Raw genomic sequence first — 21,728 nt, 5'->3', positions numbered from 1 at the left:
CAACATTTGAAGAAAAAACTTCAATATATAAATATATATAATGACGTCGTGTTTGTCCCAAAATAAAGTAAAGTGACATTTGAATAAGGAAAAAAATACCATTAAATTGCATGTCTGCTTAAAATTTTTTTGGTTTTATAAAACAAATTGCAATTTGGTCAGAATTTAGAATGAGTTACAATAGTCAGATAACAACACTAACAGTCAATTCACTGTAAATAAAAAACACAAAGCAAATTATGCTCGAAGTGGAAAACGAACTAGCGATTTGAAGGGCATATCTTGATAACATTATAAGACATATAGAAATAGAGGCTTCAATCAAAAATACTATTTAAATAGACCATACAATAATCTTTTAAAATACACGAAAGGAAGATTAATCAAATTACAGACTAACTATAGACTTTATTTACCCGTCTGGCCTCGTCAAATATAGTGCTATTATGATTAAAAACAATAGAATTTTGTAGCTGTGGTGTCATGTTTTGTCTACATATTTTTACACGTTAGGGATTGTCTATAAAAGGCAGGTTGAAATATTTACTTCTTGTATTGCATATTTCTATTATAATGCAGAAATGATTACGCATGTGGTGTAAGTAATATTTTTATTTTTACAGACAAACCGCAGATCAATGAAATCATCTTCCGAGTTGTCTATTAGCAAGCTATAGTCAGGTAAGGACATTTTAACTATTTTCTAGCAATTCTTAATTAAAACATAACCATGTCATTAAAACTTAATTACACAACAAGGTCGGGGGAAATGTTACAGTTTATTATTCTTATAGATTAATAAAAACATATGAATCCGCAATGTCATCAAACTTTAACACGTGGTTAGAATGAAACATGTAATTCATCCACACCTGTAATTAGTGAAAATATTTGTCTACACCTGAAACTTTATCTTGTCTAAAATTTATGTAAATAACACATAACATTTTAACAACTGTAAAAACTGTCAATAATAAAATATAAATCTTAGACTTGAAATTTTGTATACGATTAATTATACGTGTTGGTTAATAGAATTAAGTTAGTCATACGGAATAGGATATTATAAGGAAAGCCAAACCTCAGGCTATTCCTTGCACAGTCATACTCCATAATCGCATTTAACGAGCAATTTCATAAACCAGATTTCAAAATATATATTTATAGGGGGAAAGGTAGGTACACATTTTATCATTTTAGTTTAATTGTTTACTAAATTTTTGTGATTTTAAGAAATAATTACGTAAAAATTAAGAATGAGATATCGTGAAGGTGTACACGGATTATGATTTCCTTGCTTGACAAACCAAGACATGAGTTGACAATGTTCTCCAGGGAGATGGTGATAGTGCAGAATGTATTACAATGATCAATGCATCATAACAGTGACAACGACTAGGTTTCGTCATTGTGGTTAGCATACACATCGACTGCATTAAATTGATTCTAACCACAGGATAACAAAGCATCAAAGAAAATACTAAGGCTATACATTTATTTTTATCGATCGTTGCTATCTTCTACTTTACTATTAATTAATACATGGTCTTCCTAACAAGCAAACCTATATGTTCTTCATTATTGAATTTTCATTCAGTTTGTTTCGAGAATAGAGAGATGGTCAACTTGATGAATCGTTGATGAATCTTGAATTAATTTCATTATCTTCAAAGTTGACAGTTTTCTATAGATAAAATTTCATATTTGGTATAAGGAAAAAGGGGGGAAAACGATACAATAATCTTAGCCTGACAATTGCCAAACAGTATTATTAAAATACTACAAAAAGAAAAGAAAAAAAATCAAACACACACTCACAAAACGACAATGTGTTTAGCAAAATGGGGTTTTAATAACTGGTTTGGAAAAAAAGGATATTAACCCCAAAATGGGATATAATAACCCGTTTGAAATATGAAAACCCAAAATGGGATACAATTACATGCCAAAATAACATTTTTATTCAACAGAAAAAAACATATCCCCTTGAAGTTAGATTGATGCTCCCGTGTGATAGTTTTGGCTAAACAATTGTTTAGAATATAAGGAAGGATTGTAGGATTGATTTTTCGGATCATTTTGAAAAATGAGATTACAGTTCAATGAAATATGTCACTTATGAATGTTTTTTACTGACGTTATCGTACCAAATTGGATAACCCGAATATTATCCTACATGCATTATATGATCAAACGCCAATCGACTGAAGAAAATCAATGGAAGCCTGAGGAAATGGAAGATTTTATAGCCAAAAGAATGTTAATACATACATAAGATAAAGTGTATGTCTATAATTAAGGCTTCCTGTTTCTGATACAAGAGACGAAAATCGATGGAAAATTGTAAATTGAAGAACATATGTCTTAATTATGTGTCATAGAAAGACGTATACAGTTGTATTTTCCCTGTTCATTAGACGTAACATTTGAAAACATTTGTGACTGTTGCAATCATTACATTATATTTCATAGATAGATGACATGATGATTATTGGTGCTTACCATGCAGTGGCAAATATTTCTTCTGTAGGAAAAAGAATCGTCGGTTGTTACTTTGAATCATATTTATTAACGTTCATTGTTTTTTTTAATTAATGAGGCTCTTAGTTTTTTCGTTTGAATTGTTTCACATTTGTCATAATTGGATATTTCCTACTTTTACAACGGACTTTTGTTTGAAGATCACCTCTTCACGAACCTTTCTTATCTAAATTGATATATGATAGGCTTTTACTAGATTAAAATTTGAAAATTGTGTCCATGATTTAGTACATAAATGCATATTTCTTTCCTCTGAAGACATATATGAACCTTTATAAACATATATAACCACTGGTACGGGCAAAATGTAAACATATTGTTAAATATTGTTTTCAGATTATTGCATGAAGAATATTAAGTCACCAAGGCATCAAGCATATTGTTCGTGACTTTTCAGCACATAAATAAAAATCAATTATCTTGTATTAATGAAATCCAATCATCCTCAAGAAAATAGGAATAAATGATGCTGAAATGGCATTACATATGATATACATTTCTCAGGTGGAACAGCTCATTTCAGTATTGATTCTAATAAGTTTTATTCCTTAGAGATCCAGTTTATAATAAAACAAGATGACTCACTGATAAAGGAAAGTGCGACAGTTCCCAAGGTAACAGTACTTTTTTATTCTTCTTTTATATCGACATATATATATACTTTTGTTGTAATCATTTCTTTTCACGTTACACTGATTTGATACAGGACCCGTTTATACTGAAGGTGTGTAAATATACCTGAGGTTCAGAGCTCTGTCTGGCGTTTGTTATGTAAGTAACATGTGGCGTATGTTCTGAATTTCAAATGTCTATCTCTCGTGGCGTATTTACTGAATTTCAAATGTCTATCTCTCGTGGCGTATTTACTGAATTTCAAATGTCTATCTCTCGTTGCGTATTTACTGAATTTCAAATGTCTATCTCTGGTGGCGTATGCACTGAATTTCAAATGTCTGTCTCTTGTGGCGTATATTTACTGATTTATAAATGTCTGTCTCTCGTGGCATATACCTTTACTTACTGATATATGAATGTCTGTCTCTCGTAGCATATGTACTGAATTTCAAACATACTCTGACTATTGACCTGACACACTAATTTTCCCCTTTCATTGGAAGGAAATTGTTTTATTGAATTGCATAGCGATTTTTATAAAACATGTACTAAACAAATTGCAAAGCATCCTGGCGTAGCTTGCATATATATACTCAGATGTTCAAGCATCCACATCATTTTAACAAAAAAAGTATAAAAAAAAATAGCAGCAGTACAACTCAAAAGTATCCAAATGTAACAAGGCTGAGAATATGAGGAGCGTGCAGTCATTTTCGAAGCAGTATGCCTGGTCTTTCATTCAGGATAGTTAAGTTTATGTAAACCGCAGAGTAGTGTTTCAACGGTTATTTTTTGTTTGTTCGTAAAAAAGTCTACGTTATCGGCTAATTAAGGCAAGCGGAAAGGATGATGAAATGCATGCCCGTGGACATGTTTCCTCTGAAATTGAACTTAGTGGAGTGATGGCTTCACATCTGACTATAGCAACTAACAACTAAAACACCATATCCTGATATTGTTTCTTGTGACATGGTAAAAGACCTGATAAAAAAATCAATTAATTTGTAATATATCGTGATAATTCCTAGGCTTATGAATTCCCGTTTCAATTTAGGTTCAAATACTAATTTTATTTTCAATTTACAGTGACTTGACTGTTAGTGTTGCTATTCACCAATTGCAACTTATTCAAATTTCTGACCAAATTGCAATTTGTTTTATAAAATCAAATTGTTCAACTGGTAGGAAATATGAACTAACTGCTGTAGAAAACCACAGTCAAGTAGGGAAAGTGCAAGGTGATAAAATAAAACATATTTACAATCCTATAAGACTTTCACTCCACATTGATAATGTTGTGACAAGTTCAGTCTATCAGTTTGTATAGGTATATTATAGTCATTTCCATGCTGATGGAACTGTTATTATTTTGAATTGCTATAAAAATGTCCAAACTAAGCTTTCATATAGTTTTTCTTTCTGAAAGTATTCTATATTCATAAGAATCAGACATTATGTGAATTAAAATATTTCATATTCAGTAAAATATGTGTAAAATTGCAATATGTTTGTAGGAAGTGTCCATGGGGAGATAATCATGTTTTCTTTCAAAAAGTCTTTATTCAAAAGAATAATATTTTAGGTTATCTCCCCATGGAAACTTATCAATGATAGCATATTGTTATTTCACACATATTTTACTGAATATATGATGTTTTATTTAAAATGATATCTGATTCTTATGAATATAGAATACTTTTAGAAAGAAAAACTATATGAAAGCTTAGTTTGGACATTTTTATAGCAATTCAAAATAATAACAATTCCTTCAGCATGGAAATGACTATAATATACCTATACAAACTAATAGACTAAATGTGTCTCAACAACATTAAAGTGGAGTTAAAGTCTTATAGGATTGTAAGTATGTTTAACTTTATCACCTTGCACACATTTTGGCTGAACAATTTGTTCAATATTGTGACCAGTTGAACAATTTAGTTTAATAAAACAAATTGCAATTTGGTCAAAATTTGAATGAGTTGCAATTGCTGGATAGCAACACTTACAGTCAAGTCACTGTAAGAACAAAGTTCCAATATTCCCCGCCATGCACTTTACATATCATATTTTATCTATCAAAGGGCAAGGAACAAGGGAATAACTAAAAAAACACTTTTTTCTTTTTCTTTTTTTTTCGATATCTTAAGAGAAATAAAAGCTTCACATCAAATGAAATGGGACTTCCATTACCATTTATATTTCAAAGGGTCATAACTGGTTAAAAATATTTGATTACGAGTGTCAAAGACATATTGCTGATGATATAAGTTTCACGGATTTGGCTATACTGTTTGGACCTTTTGGATTATAGCTCTTCATCTTTTATATAAGCTTTTGATTTCAAAATTTTGGTCACGAGCATCACTGAAGAGACATGTATTGTCGAAATGCGCATCTGGTGCAAGAAAATTGGTACCGTTAATTTTATTTCACTAAATCTGGCAAGAATTGTACACATGAGAGTTCTAACAAGACCGGACGGTCGGACGCTCGGTATTGTTATGTCTCCTGCAACGCGTTTAGCTAAGTACTAGTAATCAAAAATCAAAAGCCCAAGGTTGTAGAATCAACTTCATAGAAAGAAGAGTCACTTCAGTTCCTATATTCCGAAGTTCCTTAATTGTATAAAAGTGCCGCTGTAATGGGGTCCGTTTTTTATATGTTAAATATAAGATTGAGTGGGAAAATATAAATATATGAATTGGTGGGTATTTTGAATTTTTAACAAAATCTAACTAGTGTCAGATTCTGGGGGAGTACATGTGCCTAAATAAAAAATAATTTTCTGCATAAAGAGGTTTAAAAAAATTTCGCCTAGCTCCGCTCGGCGAAACATCTCCTTTCATATGTGTGAAAAAAAAATTACACAATTTTCATATACCTTTTATATAAGTAGCACGTAACAGTAACTTAATAACGGTTTGGATTTTTTTTTTTGGGGGGGGGGGGGGGTAAAGAGACCCGGATTCGCGTTGAAGAAAGGGAAGGTTTCTAGATCAATCGTTTAGTTTTAATATCTTTATTTTCAAGGCTAACATTTTTTAATTGTGTGTAAATATTCCTTTTTCTCTTAAAATAAAATGATACATAATGATTATTAGTATACGGTACTTATATTGATCATCAACGAGATGAGAACAAACGTTCATAGCAATTAGATAATTGTGCACTTGTTTTAAAGAGATTTAAAAGAGCACCTTGACATTCTTTAAAGATCATTTGTAACATGTAAAATAATTATGTATAATTCATTATCTATTAAAACATGTGTTTGATGTGTAAGATATAAATCATACTCCGTGTATGTAAGTTAATTAAATGCATCCAATGTAATACTGCACCGGTAATTAACGAAGATGATTCAGTTAGCCTGTAGATAGCATGATTCATTTCTTCACAGCTTCGTGTATTCTTGTCCATGTCTTTGTGTTGAAAGTCTAAATGGTATATTAATATTAAATATATATCCGAAATATAAACCGATCAATAATAGAATAAAGAAGAATACCCTGCAACCTTCTACGGGCATTTTACATAGCTACTTTTGCATAGGTACTATTTCTGTACTAAAAATATGTAGTACTGGAAATTTACTTTTAATATTTAGTACTATTTCTTTACTTTAAAATTATTGTAATATTTAGGTACTTGTATTTTACAGTACTTGATTTGTACTAAATATTTTGGTACAGAAATAATACAATATTCCATGTTTGAAAATCATAATTTTAAGAGATTTGAAATAGAAAAACTTTCAAAATACTGAAAATGTAACGGTAGTAACCAAAAATCTGTAGTACCTAAATTTCAAGTACAAATTAAGTACTGTAAAATACAGGTACCTAAATATTACAATCATTTTAAAGTAACAAAATAGTACTGAATATTAAAAGTAAATTTCCAGTACTACATATTTTTAGTACAGAAATAGTACCTATGCAAAAGCAGCTGTGTATGTTACCCATTTTCATAAGATTTGTAACTTAAAAGATACCGAACTCTTCTACAGCCCAATTTTGAAAACTTTTCATCAACCTAGCCGAATATATACTAAATATTGTCTATTCTTCTTGGAATACGTAAATGTAGCTGTTATATGTCATTTACATGATGATTTATCTCCCGTTATGCCATTTATATAGGCAATACACAAATACTATCGGTCTTTACACATTGATATATCTGAATGTATACTCACGGCCTTAATAGTCAGACATTGACTTAACGGATACTGATCATGAAGTTTTATCATTTTAGGTTTGTCCGTCTGTCCGTATGTTTAACTATGGTTTCCTTTCAATAACCTAACTTACGTAGTCCCAACCAAAGAGATGCAAATTAAACAAGGTTGTTGTCGACTACAACTGTACTGGAATTTCATGTTTTCACATCTAAACAGAAAGGACCAATACCATATTTATGCTAGATTTAATCTATACGAGAACAAATTTAAAACAAAAACACTTTTAATTCTTTACCTGTATCGATCCACAGTATCACAGATGCATGTGCAAACGCTACCGTTTAATAACATGGCTTATTTCTATACGTATGACACAATTGTAAATTAAAGGCAACAATAGTTTAGCAATGTTCTTATCAAATAAAACCATTTTTGCTATTGGTGTGAAAGCGATATGAACCTTACTATTTGTACTATTTGTACGGGACAAATGGATAGTATCGAAAAATCGGATCAAAGTCATATTAATATCCATATATAATCATATTTATCATTTTCAATCTTTTCGGATAATTATACGCATATTATAATGCCGTTTATTTTAAAGGGATATACTTTACAAAAGAGTAAAAAATTCCCGAGGCACATAAGTATAACGGGAATTGATTGTCTTCTTGCGCATGTGTAATACATGTACGTGTAGGCGTAGGAATTTTTGGCGCCAAAAAATTAGGTTGTAAAGTGACTGTTTTATATAGTTAATTCTAGCCTGTACTTCGTACTGTGAACATCGTATTTTGTGAGTGCCGTTCACCGTCACGCTATGGATGACTTAGAAAATAATGTGAAGCGTATCGTTAGTGAAGAAGTAAATAGATCACAGAATGAATTTTTATCTAAGTTGGACAGTTTATTTACTACTAAATTTCAAGTTTATGACCAACAACAAAAGGAACGTTCGGACGCACAGTTCAACCGTATTCACAATGACCTGTTATCAACAGACAGTTACAAATTTCAGAGGAAAAGTTGTGAAGATCAATTTAAGTTCAACCAGAAAGTGTCTGTCGCGTTGAAAGAAGCAGAAGCTGTTATCGAGCCAAAAGACCCATCCGCCGCGAGGGCTAAACAGAAGATATCTGAAGGTATTGAACTTTTAAATTATCGCCAAAAATTAGTAAAGATGGCAGACTCTTCAGAATGTGGATGGAAATTGGTTCAGGAGTATACCGCAAATCCTTTGGCGGACGATTCAGAAGATGACAGAAAGATATTTAGAGCACAAAACAGAGCGGAAAGGAAGATCAAAGCAGACAGAGTAAAGAGGAGATCCCGCGCTGAGCCTTATGTAAAACCAGCCAGTTCCAGTGGAAGCAGAGATAGACAGACAGTATCAAGGAAGCCTGGTGTTTGTTATAATTGTTACAAGCCTGGTCATTGGCAGAATGAGTGTCCTGAAAAGAAACGACCAAAGTTAAGTAAAATTTTTGATAAATGTTGTAATTTAGCTTGGGATTTGAGTTACAAATCAAATTTTGAGTTAGAAGGGGGGAGTCGTTTATTAATTTCTGCTCACAAAGAGGTAAACAAAACAATGGTCAATTGTGTTAACGGTTCAGTCAGGTATGACGAGAGTAATGACCAGACGTCTGGTCATTTAAATTTACAGGTGAATGTTTTGACACCAGTAGGTAAATTAAATAAGGCAATACACAAATGGAAGGAGACTGGTACAAGTGAGTACATTTTAAAAGTAATAGAGCAAGGCTATGGTATACCATTTAAAACTCTTCCAGACAGTTGTGTTCTCAGAAATAATAAATCATCTTTAGATAATTCTGTTTTTGTAAATGGTGAAATTTCTAAATTATTAGATAAGAAGTGTATTCAGAAGTACACGAAATACCGTATGTAGTAAATCCGCTAACGGTAGCATATAACAGATCAGCAAAACCTAGATTGGTTCTAGATTGCAGACATATCAATGAGTGCATACATCAGTTTAAATTTAAGTTTGAAGATGGGTCAGTTGCCAAGCAACTATTTAATAAAGGAAATTATCTGTTTCGCTTTGATTTAAAAAGTGCTTATCATCACATAGAAATATTACCAGACCACAGAAAGTATTTAGGTTTTAGTTGGCAATTTGAAGGGACAACCAGATATTATGTATTTAATGTTCTTCCTTTTGGAATTGCTAGCGCTGGTCATATATTTACCAAACTTACAAAAGAAGTTGTTAAGTACTGGAGGAGTCAAGGTTTGAGAATCATAATGTACTTAGATGATGGTTTGGGCGGAGACAGTAATTTCGATTGCGCACACCGTGTTAGCACTTTTGTAAGAGAAAGTTTGACAGAGTTTGGTTTTTTAATAGCAGAAGAGAAATGTATATGGTTGCCTGTACAGAATATTACTTGGATAGGGTTATTTTGGGAAATGCAATTTGGAAAATTGAGTATTACCGAGGAGAGAGTCGAAAGACTTCTTTCGGTTATTGACAAAACATTGAAAAGTGTAGGTAAAGGCAAGCTTTTGTATAATGCTAGATTTGTGGCTGGTATTGTTGGACAGATAATATCAATGATGTCTGTAATGGGAAACGTTTGTAGACTTAGAACTCGAGAATTGTACAATTGTCTTATAATGAGAGCAAGTTGGAACTCGCTTGTAGTATTGAATTCTGTAGCTATTGAAGAGCTATATTTTTGGTTTGAGAACTTAAGAAAGTTCAATAGAAAGGGTTTAAATCTGCATGAGTCAGATTTTTGTGATTTTGTGGCGTATACTGACGCATCAGATGTCGGCTTTGGGGGATATGTAGTCCCAGCTGATACAGAGTCTGTCTGTGACTCTGATTGTATTATGAAAATGACTGATTGTGGTCTAGAAGTTCCTTATAACAGTTTGATAACTGTGACTAGTAACTGGTCGGTATCTGAAAGTGTTAAAAGCTCTACATGGAGAGAGCTTGAAGCAGTAAGTAGAGTAGTTAAAAGTTCTGTTACAATGCTGAAAAATCATACAGTTCAACTGAATACTGATAATAAAAACGTTACAAGCATAATTAAGAACGGTAGTAGAAAGTTAGATCTTCAAGAGATTGCTTGTGATTTAAATGAATTGTGCACAGAAAATAATATAAGTATTAAGACACAATGGGTTCCTCGGGAACAGAACACAATAGCTGATAATTTAAGTAGATATTCAGATTGTGATGATTGGGGAATTCATTTTGAGGTGTTTGACATGCTTGATGAGATTTGGGGAAAACATTCTATAGATAGATTTGCTACTGATTATAACAGTAAATGTTTTAGGTTTAATTCAAAATGTTGGTGCAAAGGTACTGAAGCTATTGACGCTTTCACGCAAAATTGGCAAGGAGAAAATAACTGGTTGGCGCCACCGCCAAATTTGATAGCCAAGGTCATTAGAAAAGTATGCAACGATAGCGCAGACAGTACTCTTGTTGTTCCATTTTGGAAATCAGCTCCATTCTGGGCATTATTACACAATTCGAATTGCACTTTTGTTGAGAGTAAAATGAGGCTTACAAATAAAAATTTAATTGTAAGAGGTAGAGGTAATAATGGTATTTTTGGAGTAAATCCTTTGAATTTTGCAATGATTGCTTTTAAAATCAGATTTTGATTGTAGTATTTCTTTTGCACAGGAATAAAGCAAGAACAGTTTGTACGTGACGCCGTGGTACATAGTGGAATTGATGAAACTCACCCTTTGTACAGTTCGGTTGCCAGCTTATCTACACATTTATTGGGATCAAGAAGTGACAGTACTGTGAAAAAATATTACTATGGTTTTTTAAAGTGGGAAAAATTTGTTAGTAAACATTGTTTAATTTCAATGCCTGCCTCGCCTATACATATTGCTTTATATTTGTCTAATTTGTTAGATTCCGGATCAACGTACAGTACGGTATCATCTGCTGTTTATTCAATTAAATGGGCACATGAAATGTGTGGTCAAATTGACCCTACAAATAACTCTTTTGTTGAAAGTTTAGTTGAATCAGCTAAAAGAACTGCTAAACCTGTTGTTAATAAGAAAGACCCAGTCACTACTGATATCTTAATTCGGTTATGTTCAATGTTTCATTTTTCTACAGATTTACTGGTAGTTAGGGATCTTTTGATGACTTTGTTAGGTTTCAGTGGTTTTTTACGTTTTAATGAGTTAAGTCAGCTTAGATGTAACGATTTTTTCGTAAAAGAAGAGCATTTAGTTATTAAGATTAGGCGAAGTAAGACTGATCAGTACAGATCAGGTGATGAAATTTTAATTTGTAAAGGTCATACTTTGGCTTGTCCTTATGCTATGTTTTTTAGATATGTCAGTTTAGCCGAATTAGTTTTGGATAGTGATATGTTTTTATTTCGACCTTTGTACAGAAGTAAGAAAAAATGTGCATTAATTAGTATTAACAAACCTATTAGTTACACTACTGCTAGGGAGTGTGTTATTAAGAGATTAAGACTAGTTGCACCTGAATTGAATCTTGGGTTGCATTCGCTTAGGTCTGGTGGTGCCACTATGGCGGCAAACTCAGGTGTCAATGAAAGGTGCTGGAAGCGCCATGGTAGGTGGAAAAGTGATTCAAGCAAAGACGGCTACGTAGCCGACTCTGTAGAAAGTAGGTTAGCCGTATCTAAAACTTTAGGCTTGTAGTATATTTATTTTCTTATTTTTCTATCTTTGTTGCTCTATGCAGTACTCGAGCTAGTCAACAACATAAGTTTGTGTTGTGTTTTTCTTTAAATAGTTTAGATGTATTAAGTGGAAAGAAGACTAAAAAATTCCCGAGGCACATAAGTATAACGGGAATTGATTGTCTTCTTGCGCATGTGTAATACATGTACGTGTAGGCGTAGGAATTTTTGGCGCCAAAAAATTAGGTTGTAAAGTGACTGTTTTATATAGTTAATTCTAGCCTGTACTTCGTACTGTGAACATCGTATTTTTAAGGGTTTTTTAAGGAAAAAAGATTTGCATAATTTTGAATTTGATAAATATATTGAACTTTATGTAGGTTGATTGGCTATACAAACGTAATCGTATTTAGACTTTTGTACCAAAAAGTTTCATAGCCCTTGAGTCCTAATGACTCGCTTTCTTTTCTATTTCGATATTTACAAACAAAATTATGTTTTTCTTTTTCTCATTTGATAAGTGAGGTCCAACACTTAGAGTTTCGTTGGCATGGACAAAAGGACACAGGTTTCCTAAAAGGGTTTTTCCTGGGCGGCCACGAAACATTCATTTATTCAGTTATTCTAATACATAAGGTCAACATTGATGAGTATATATTTTTGTTGAACAATGATGTTATTGTTTTCACATTGTATAGTGTATAATATGTTTATATTGATCATTTGTCTTATTAAATCGACAGCTCACAATATGCAGTACTCGAGCTAGTCAACAACATAAGTTTGTGTTGTGTTTTTCTTTAAATAGTTTAGATGTATTAAGTGGAAAGAAGACTGTTAAATTCTGTATTTGAAACCAGTACAAAGAATTATATATCACAATTTAAGTCTTTCAGTGACAGACTAATGACCTTAAATAGCACATTGCAGTGATCACAATGTTACGTTTGGAAGTTAAATGGACTAGTCGTTCATAAATAACAAATATTCTTTGTATATTAAATATAAGTTCACTTCTGTATACCAATTAAAGGTTAATTTTTATTGTTATAGAAATGGACTGGTAATTAACAGCTGATTAAAACCGGATTATATGGATGGTTGAATCTTGAGTGTACTGCATATCCTTACACAGTAAGTTATAGGTGTAAACTTGACATGCAAGGGATTTATTAGTATGCAATTAATTTACACGAAAATATGTAAGTATTATGATTATATGATATTATATTTTTTTCAGAAAAGACACATGTACAATAACAGTTACTTATTATATAATTATTATCTTCAACATTCAAAGGAAAACGTAAATGAAAAGGTAAGAAACCCCTAAAAGTGTGAGAGTAAGTCATCGAATCGGAATCTGGCCATGGTGTATGTAAATATAAATCACCGAGAGGGAATCTGGTATATAAAAACAGTGAAACTATGTCATTTAGACGGAATATGGTCTACATAAACAGTGAAGTAGGTTATTGAGAAAGAATCTGGTGTACATAAACAGTGAAGTAGGTTATTGAGAAAGAATCTGGTGTACATAAACAGTAAAAGCTGGTCAACGACAATGAATCTGGGGTACAAAGACACTGAAAGTAGATTATCTAGACGGGATCTGGTGTACATAAACATTGAAGTAGGTCATTGAGACGGAATCTGGTGTACATAAACAGTGAAAGTAGGTCATCGAGACGGCTTCTGGTGTACATTAAACAGTGAAAGTAGGTCAACGACAAGGAATCTGGGGTACAAGGACAGTGAAAGTAGGTCATCGAGACGGAATCTGGTGTACGTAAACAGTGATTGATTGATTGTTGGTTGCTTAACGTCCAGTGGCAAACATTTCATGCATATTCAAGTTCACAATAAATACTATAGGTAGGTCTTGAAATATTAAACAGTGAAAGTAGGATATGTAAACGGAATATGGTATACATAAACAGTGAACGCAGGTCAACGACATGGAATCTTGGGTACAAGGACAGTGAAAGTAGGTCACCGAAACGGAGTCTTGAGTACATAAACAGTGAAAGTAGACCATCGACGCAGTAGCTGGTGTGCATTATATTGAAAGAGGACAATCAAGCAAAACATCAAGCATGAAAAATTACAGGCGTCAAAACACTATATGAATGCACTGCACTGACATGAGGCGCATGATGAGCTATCATTATTTAATACCATTTATGTAGCAATTTTTTGAATTAGTCAACATATATCTCCATTCGACAATGGTTAGGCAGCTCAGATTATCGTAGCTGAATGAGAATCTTTTGTTGATAATATGCGCATCATGCGTACACATATTTAATCCTGCCAGTGGTATCTATGATGAGCTTATTAAGGAACCCCTTACTAAAATGTCTGACATCTGTATGGCAAGGGAACTCTTTTTTTACAGGGTTTATCAGGCATGTCTTTAATTACATAGTTTAAAGGAAAAATGGTTAGTTCCTTCACATCATTTATAGTTGACTAGTTATAGGCAATCATAGCGAATGCAGTATGGGCTAATGATCCAAGCTTTTATAAATGCAAGTTTATAGTAGCTAATGTCAGAGGGGTTGTCATTTACGGCTGTTAACCTTAACACATATTTTATAAAAGCAATGACAGATAAGTAAAGAACCAACTTTGTGGTAATGTACAGAATTGATTAAACTATAAAGTCTAGATACAACATCAAAGATGTATAAATAATGAAAGACTCTGATTTTTATTATATCACTATTGATAAACGTACCATTTGACACTTAAAATGGAATCGGCAATTCTGATTATTTTCGTAGATCATGGATTCAATTGTATTTATCATCCCCTTAAGAAATATCAAAGAAGAACCACTTTTGAGGCTACGATGGAAACGCTATTAAACGGTTTTGTGTAACCGCATACTTATCTTTCTTTTAATTGTAATGTTAATAGCTAGAGCTGTGTTTTGCCTTGAAGACTGTTACATAGCAGCGGACGCAAGTAAGTAAGGACAGTCACGAACACTCCTTTATTATCTATAATAGAATTAGTAATTAATTTACCTATTAGCAAAACTTTTTGAATGTTTTTGTCTCCAGTGTTCTTATTACAAAGGTATTTTACAAAGGTTAACAAAGATAGTGGAAGATTTGATCTTTCCACTGCTTGCTACAAGCATACGTTCAGTAAATGGAAGGAAGGATGAACAGAAGGATGAACAGAAGCAGGACATTACCATAATCTTCCCATAACTTTTTTTGTTGAATGTGATAAAAAAAAATTGAAAACAACACGTTAAATAATAAAATGTCAATTGTTCTTGAACAATTGAGAGGTCTTTCCTTTTGTAATGTAAAATACATGTTCCAATAGACGTCGAATGTACTGAAAAGCTTTAAAATACACTGAAAATCCTTTAAATTAGGTCAAAAATACATAATTCGCTATATAGGACTTGACCTTTGACCTTGTGACCTTTGTCAAGGTTATTAGTCCCCAATGTCATTGTAAAAGACCCCATGGGTCTAGGACTTTTTGTTCAAGAGTTTAGGCTAATTTTACCTTTTCAGAAACCGTTAACGGGGGTTATGCCCCTTAAGAATATGTCAAATACTTTCGGTCAAAATGTAAAAAAGATGTGCCTCAGTCACCTAAACATTTTTCACTGTTTACTATTTCTGTAAGTACAATCGTTTTTGAGATATCGACTAAAAAGTGGTAAGGTCAAAGTTCAAGGTCAACCTTAAAAAGCTTTAAAACACACTGAAAATGTTTAAAACACACTGAAAATCCTTTAAATTAGGTCAAAAACACATAATTCGCTATATAGGACATGACCTTGACCTTTGACCTTTTGACCTTTGTCAAGGTCATTAGTCCCCAATGTCATTGCTGAAGACCCCATGGGTCTAGGACCTTTGGTTATATAGTAAAAGCTGATTTTGTCTTTTCAGAAACCTAAATCAGGGGTTATGCCCCTTACAGAAAGGTCAAATCTCTTTGGTCAAAATGTAACAAAGTTGCGCCTTAATAACCCAAACATTTTCCACTATTCAAAACTTCTGTAAGTATAATGGTTTCTGAGATTATCCCATAACAAGGTGTTAGGTCAAAGGTCAAGGTCAACATACACATTTGACCTTGAGGTATTTTTGAAAGTCTCATGAATTGTTGATGAATGGTGAAGATCCTAGGTCTCTACGATTTACGGTTTCTGAGTTTTGGTGGTCCACCGACACCGGTTAATTTTCAAAGGGGCATAACCCTACCAATGAGTCGTTGAATCTTTTCGAATCAAATGTAACGAAGAACCGGGGTCTGGTCCTGAACAAATTTCACCCTTCGTTTTTTTTCTATCTATTACGGTTACGGTGTTGGAACGATAACAAGGTTTTTTGGTTTCGGAGGGATTACTCCGAACCGACAAAATATTTCGACTAACAGGGTGAGTTCCGGATAGGTATTCATGACACCGATACAAAGTGAGAACATGAAAGCGACACGTCTTACGGTTTAGGCTGCTAACTTCGTCAAAGTTTGGCGGAAAAAGAATAATAATAAACAGAAGAAATACAGTAAGGTCTTTCCTTATAGAAAAAGGAAAGACCTTAATTCTACGCTTCCGATAATTTAGCAGTTATAATGAACAAAGATGAAAATATTTGTCATCTTGAGATAAAATCATGCTATATCACTCTGAAACCAGTTTATAAATGGCTATATTATAATCTGTTGTCTGTTGTAATGCACAAATATTGAAATAATTATTAGTTATTACAAGTATAGATAAAAGTTTCATAGTCATTAATTTGTTATATAGAAGTACAAGTATAAGAATTTGTTTGGAGTGTGGACAGTCTAATCAAAATATAATTCTCCTCTGATTTTGTTATATGCGAGTTCATATGGATCAGAACTGAAGGGGTGACCACTTCGGAATAGAAACATGATCGCTTTGGTCTTCTTCTGACCGGCAGTAAAACCTTCGCCAAAGTCAGCTATCCATTTGTCTTTTATAAATGTATCAATTTGAAGAATTAGGAATTTAAATCCAACAATGAGTATGGAGAGAGTTCCATGTTCTCTCCACGTTAAAGATTCACTTCTACAACTATTTGATGGGTCCATATGCGGTCTTATAATGTCAATTGTATAAATTACTATAATATTTTTACATAACAGCAAACCGAACTTGTAATGTTTATATTTTAACAAAAAGATCAGTACAATTGCATAAAACATGATTACCAGTAGAAATGATTGATTTGGTCTAAATTGAGCCAAAATTATTGTATGATTGGTTCGACTTCGAAGCTTCCCCTCTAAATAAGATAGTATGGAATGAAATGGCAAGTTCACACGTCAGCCTATATTCGACGGGTACTAAATCAGCGTTTTTTAAGCGATTAAGAAAGTCATCATTTGTAAAAATATATAGCATAAATGAAGGCACAAAATTATATACAACATATATTTTCCCTAAATCAGGTACATATACATGCATGTTAACTTCTATGTCATTTGGCATCTAGTGGAGAGTAATCTCATTTAAGCAAACATATACACACCATCTTATATTTATATTTCTTTTTTCTTTACCTTTTAGAATAAATACAATGAGGAGGACTTGATTGGAATCGTTATGTATTACAGATGTTTAGACAAGTGCCAGATTGATGGTACGTGGAGAAAGTATGGACGATCTTATTCCACGCCGAAAAGTCGACAATAGAGAGAAAGTGCATCTACGAAAAATGGTCCGAAGTCTCGTTACGAGTTTAGAAAGCTTTCAAGACGAAGTGCTAGTTGTTTTAGACGACATGAAGGACCTTGTAGGTCAGATCAATGATGTGTCAGATAAACTTGATAAAACGTTGGGGGAAAGATTGTGTGAAGATCAACACGCTTTTCCAAAGTCAAGGTCATTGACAAAAAATAATAACAATGAAACACACCATTACGTAAATGTTGACCTCATACCAAAAATAAAACACATCGAAGAAAAAATCAATTCAAAAATGTGTTCAAAACAATTTAATTATGAAGATCAGTGTATAAACCATAATGGATTTACAAAATCTGCCGAAAAAGAGGCCAATACTAAACCCAATAGACCAAATAGTTTTATAAACGACATACCGGTTGAGAACCAAATGAAACTTGAAGATAATGCACTTATTGGCATCAAACAAGACCACGTTTTAGATTCTATAGAATCACCTATGCTTGATTTTTCTTATTTAGGTATGAATCAAACAGATAATAGACCAAAGTGGGGGAGATCAATTTCCCTACCAGTTAATGTTAAGTCGCGATCAGTATCTCCATTAAGGCTCCCCAGTAATAATGACAGCAACAAAAGCGATCGAATTCACAGTGATATTTTAACTCCTACAGCGGTGTGTTATGCAGAACTTAAAAAGCCGAACGTTATAACAAGAAGTATGTCATCAAGTATCTCTGAAGACGTTTTTCATGACTTAAATACATCTACTCTAGATACTGGTACTACGGTAAAATCCAATAATTCGTCTTCAATGATCTCATCAAATATATCGATTGATGGTGATCTTTACGAAAGAAGACTAGACGATGAGCTGGAAAACATCCTTGAAGCTTCGGATGATTCACTTATGATCGAATCATCGGATGTAAGTATGGAAACGAGTAGTAACTCTCATACAGACACCTATTCTGACAATGGGATGTATGAAATGAATACTTGGACTTCGTTTACATTAAGTCATCTAACGGAATCTACGAGGAGTTCCGAAAGTTTTGTCTCTGACACACCTTCTGATATAATCAATGATAATGTATGGCCTCCTAACGTTGGTAACATATTTTCAAACAGTATGTTAGTTCGAAAACTAAGTAAGCATTTAGATAATGACGAAATTCATTCTTTGAATCTGGATATGAAGAAGTGAGAGCAATATTTATTTGACTCAACATATTAATGTTTATAGTTTATTAACTCTAGTCAAAACACAAAACAACATATTACATATGTTGAATGTTTTCTTCGATCCTAGCTCTACCACTCAGATCAGTGCACATAGAACTTTGATACAAATAAAATTCGGAAGAGAATATCACACATGACTTCTTATTAATCTTCAATGTTATATGTTTGATAAAATTACGTGTTAAGGACATTAGGTCCTAAAACATCTCTTTATTTGATACCAACTGTACACTTTTAGGTTTAATTCCAGGTATGAAGCACAGAAAATAAACCCATCATAAATACCAGGACTAAATTTTGTATATACGCCAAACGCGTGTTTCGTCTACAAAAACTCATCAGTGACGCTCGAATCCAAAAAAGTTTAAAAGGGTCAAATAAAGTACGAATTTGAAGAGCATTGAGGATCAAAATTCCTAAAAGTTTTGCCAAATACAGTTAAGGTAATCTATGCCTGAGGTAGAAAAGCCTTAGTATTTTAAAAATTCGAAAATTTTGTAAACAGTTAATTAATTTATAAATATAACCATATCAATGATAATTCATGTCAGCACAAAAACTGGACCTACTTTGCCTACACCAGTTCAAATTGATCAATGAGATAGCAGAACATAAAGATTAAGTATAATGCTAGCATTTTTCAATTTCTGTTGATAAGCCTCTGTATAAAATATTCCTATAAAAATCAAGGAAAAGTGAGGAGTGGTATACAGGTAGTTTTCATAGGAATGCCGTTCGAATGACATTAATCCATAAAGAAGATACTCATCATTACTAAAACAAAAATGAGGGAAGGTAAAATCATAAATCTACTTAACTCCGTGGAAAATTTAAAACCGAATCAAATGGTAAAATCGAAAGCTAGAACACCTCAAACGAATGGATAATAACTGTCATATTCCTGACACAGGCGTTTTCTTAAAACACAATAACTTCAAAAAAGGAACAAGACCAGGTGCGTTGACAGTGTAAGTGTCTCCTGCTATGCATACATCACCCGTCATACGAATTCACACTTAAGTCAAAGTGTAACTATTGGTTAATATACAGATCAGACGGCTCGACTCGTGGTATCTTAAAGATCGAAAAACATTTATTTCGTTCGTGAGTTGTGTCACAGACATAAAGTAGTGTTCAATCAATTTAAAAAGTTGACCTTAGATGAATTTGGCTATTTAATCTATGTGTTTTTGTCATATAGCTCTTCAACTGTTTTGGTACTTATAAATCCCTCGGATTTCAAATGTTTGGCTTTGAACGTTCTTGATGAAGGTAAATCCAGAAAAGCGCTTCGGACGCATGCAATTATTAAACGTGTAGTTTTCAAATTTTTAAAACTTTGAAGTCTCTACAACGTTTTGTTCATGACAAGTAATTAACAACATTTGGGTCTTTGATGATTTGATTCTTGACCTCGCAGCTTTAACTCATCTGAAAGGATAGAATCATTAGTAGTTTACAGTGGGTTTTTAAACTAATGATAAGGACTCTTCGGCAGAAAAAAGCAAAACAATGAAACATATATGTTGTCAATCAAAGTATCAATTTCCTCAGTTTCGGAGTTTTTTTCTACGAGGAGTATTTGTTTTTCTTGTAAAATAATATTTGTTCACCTATCCATGTTTAAAATGTGGACTATTTTTGTAAAGGATACATTAGTTTCGTTAATCATTTAGTTGAGGTAGCAACATAACGTTCTTTGTAAGGACAAATAAATAAGTTTGGTATATTTTTTGTGAAGGAATATTCTAGTCTATATGTTTGGTTTAAGATCTAATAAAACATAATGCAGGCCTATGGTTGTACATACTTGATTCTTTTTAAGTAAGTCAAGGTAAGATTTTACTGTCAATTGTAAATCTCTTCAAGCAATGCATTTACAGTGACTTGACTGTTAGTGTTGTTCTCCACCTATTGCAACTCATTCAAAATTCTAACCAATTTGCAATTTGTTTTATAAAACCAAACTGTTCAACTGGTCAAAAATTTGAACAAACTGCTGTGGAAAACCACAGCCAAGTCATTAAAGTGCAAGGTGATAACATGACACATACTTATAATCCTACAAGACTTTAATTCCACCATATAATATGAATTATTTTATTCAGAAAAATATTTTTTCTTTCAAAAAATCTTTATTCAAAAGAATAAGGTTTTAGGTTATCTCCCTATGGAAACTCAATAACATATTGTTGTTTCACACATATCTTACTGAATACATGATGTTTTAATTCAAATGATGTCTGATTCTTATGAATATAGAAGATTTTTCAAAAGAAAAACTATATGAAAGCTTAGTTAGGACATTTTAATAGCAATTCAAAATTACAACAGTTCATCTTTAGCATGACAATGAATATAAAAAATCAATACAAACTTTAAACTAATTTTTTCCCAACAACATTATAAAAGTGGACAAAAATCTTATAGGATTGTAAGTATGTTTTACTTAATCACCTTGCACTTTCACATTTTGACTCAACAGTTTGTTCAAAATTCTGACCAGTTGAACAGTTATGTTTGATAAAACAAATTGAAATTCAGTCAGAATTTCGATTGGATTGCTATACTAGTAGTTGGACAGCAATACTAATAGTTAAGTCACTGTAATGTCATTTAACACAATAATATTATTGTGTGAGATTGTCTGCGGGGGAACATAATCTTTGTCATGGATATTATACAAGTGTTAAATAACATTAGGGTCCTTGATAATATATAAAGCATGAGTGCCCATATACCCATTAAGATTATAAATTATAATATGTATCAAACTATC

General features: G+C 32.6%; 2 protein-coding genes across 5 annotated transcripts; both read left to right on the top strand.

The window, feature by feature from the left end:
• Nucleotides 1-529: 529 nt before the first annotated feature.
• On the top strand, nucleotides 530-19,233 carry LOC143071911 (uncharacterized). Of its 4 annotated transcripts, none has more exons than XM_076246585.1 (4): nucleotides 530-681; nucleotides 3,094-3,155; nucleotides 13,066-13,146; nucleotides 17,588-19,233. In XM_076246585.1, exon 4 carries the CDS (start codon nucleotides 17,658-17,660, stop codon nucleotides 18,909-18,911), a length of 1,254 nt encoding a protein of 417 aa, XP_076102700.1. In that variant the 5' UTR covers nucleotides 530-681; nucleotides 3,094-3,155; nucleotides 13,066-13,146; nucleotides 17,588-17,657; the 3' UTR covers nucleotides 18,912-19,233. The 4 variants fall into 4 exon arrangements, with proteins under 4 accessions (XP_076102700.1, XP_076102701.1, XP_076102699.1 ...); XM_076246586.1 differs by having other exon boundaries at nucleotides 539-1,175; XM_076246584.1 differs by having other exon boundaries at nucleotides 539-3,155.
• On the top strand, nucleotides 7,970-12,744 carry LOC143071910 (uncharacterized). Its single transcript, XM_076246583.1, has 2 exons — nucleotides 7,970-9,078; nucleotides 11,019-12,744. The coding sequence occupies exons 1-2, from the start codon at nucleotides 8,166-8,168 to the stop codon at nucleotides 12,029-12,031; spliced, it is 1,926 nt and encodes a 641-aa protein (XP_076102698.1). The 5' UTR covers nucleotides 7,970-8,165; the 3' UTR covers nucleotides 12,032-12,744.
• Nucleotides 19,234-21,728: the final 2,495 nt, after the last annotated feature.

Source organism: Mytilus galloprovincialis, chromosome 4 (assembly GCF_965363235.1).
Source record: "Mytilus galloprovincialis chromosome 4, xbMytGall1.hap1.1, whole genome shotgun sequence".
Lineage (NCBI taxonomy): Eukaryota > Metazoa > Mollusca > Bivalvia > Mytilida > Mytilidae > Mytilus > Mytilus galloprovincialis.
The sequence above is the reverse complement of the archived record's forward strand: the minus strand, read 5'-3'. Positions and strand labels throughout refer to the sequence as shown.

Excerpts from the sequence above, each read along its gene's own strand:
- LOC143071911 (XM_076246585.1), top strand. The coding sequence starts at position 17,658 with ATGGTACGTGGAGAAAGTATGGACGATCTTATTCCACGCCGAAAAGTC.
- LOC143071910 (XM_076246583.1), top strand. The coding sequence starts at position 8,166 with ATGGATGACTTAGAAAATAATGTGAAGCGTATCGTTAGTGAAGAAGTA. Across the intron at positions 9,079-11,018 it reads ATGGAAGGAGACTGGTACAA|GAATAAAGCAAGAACAGTTT; the intron begins GTGAGTACATTT and ends TCTTTTGCACAG.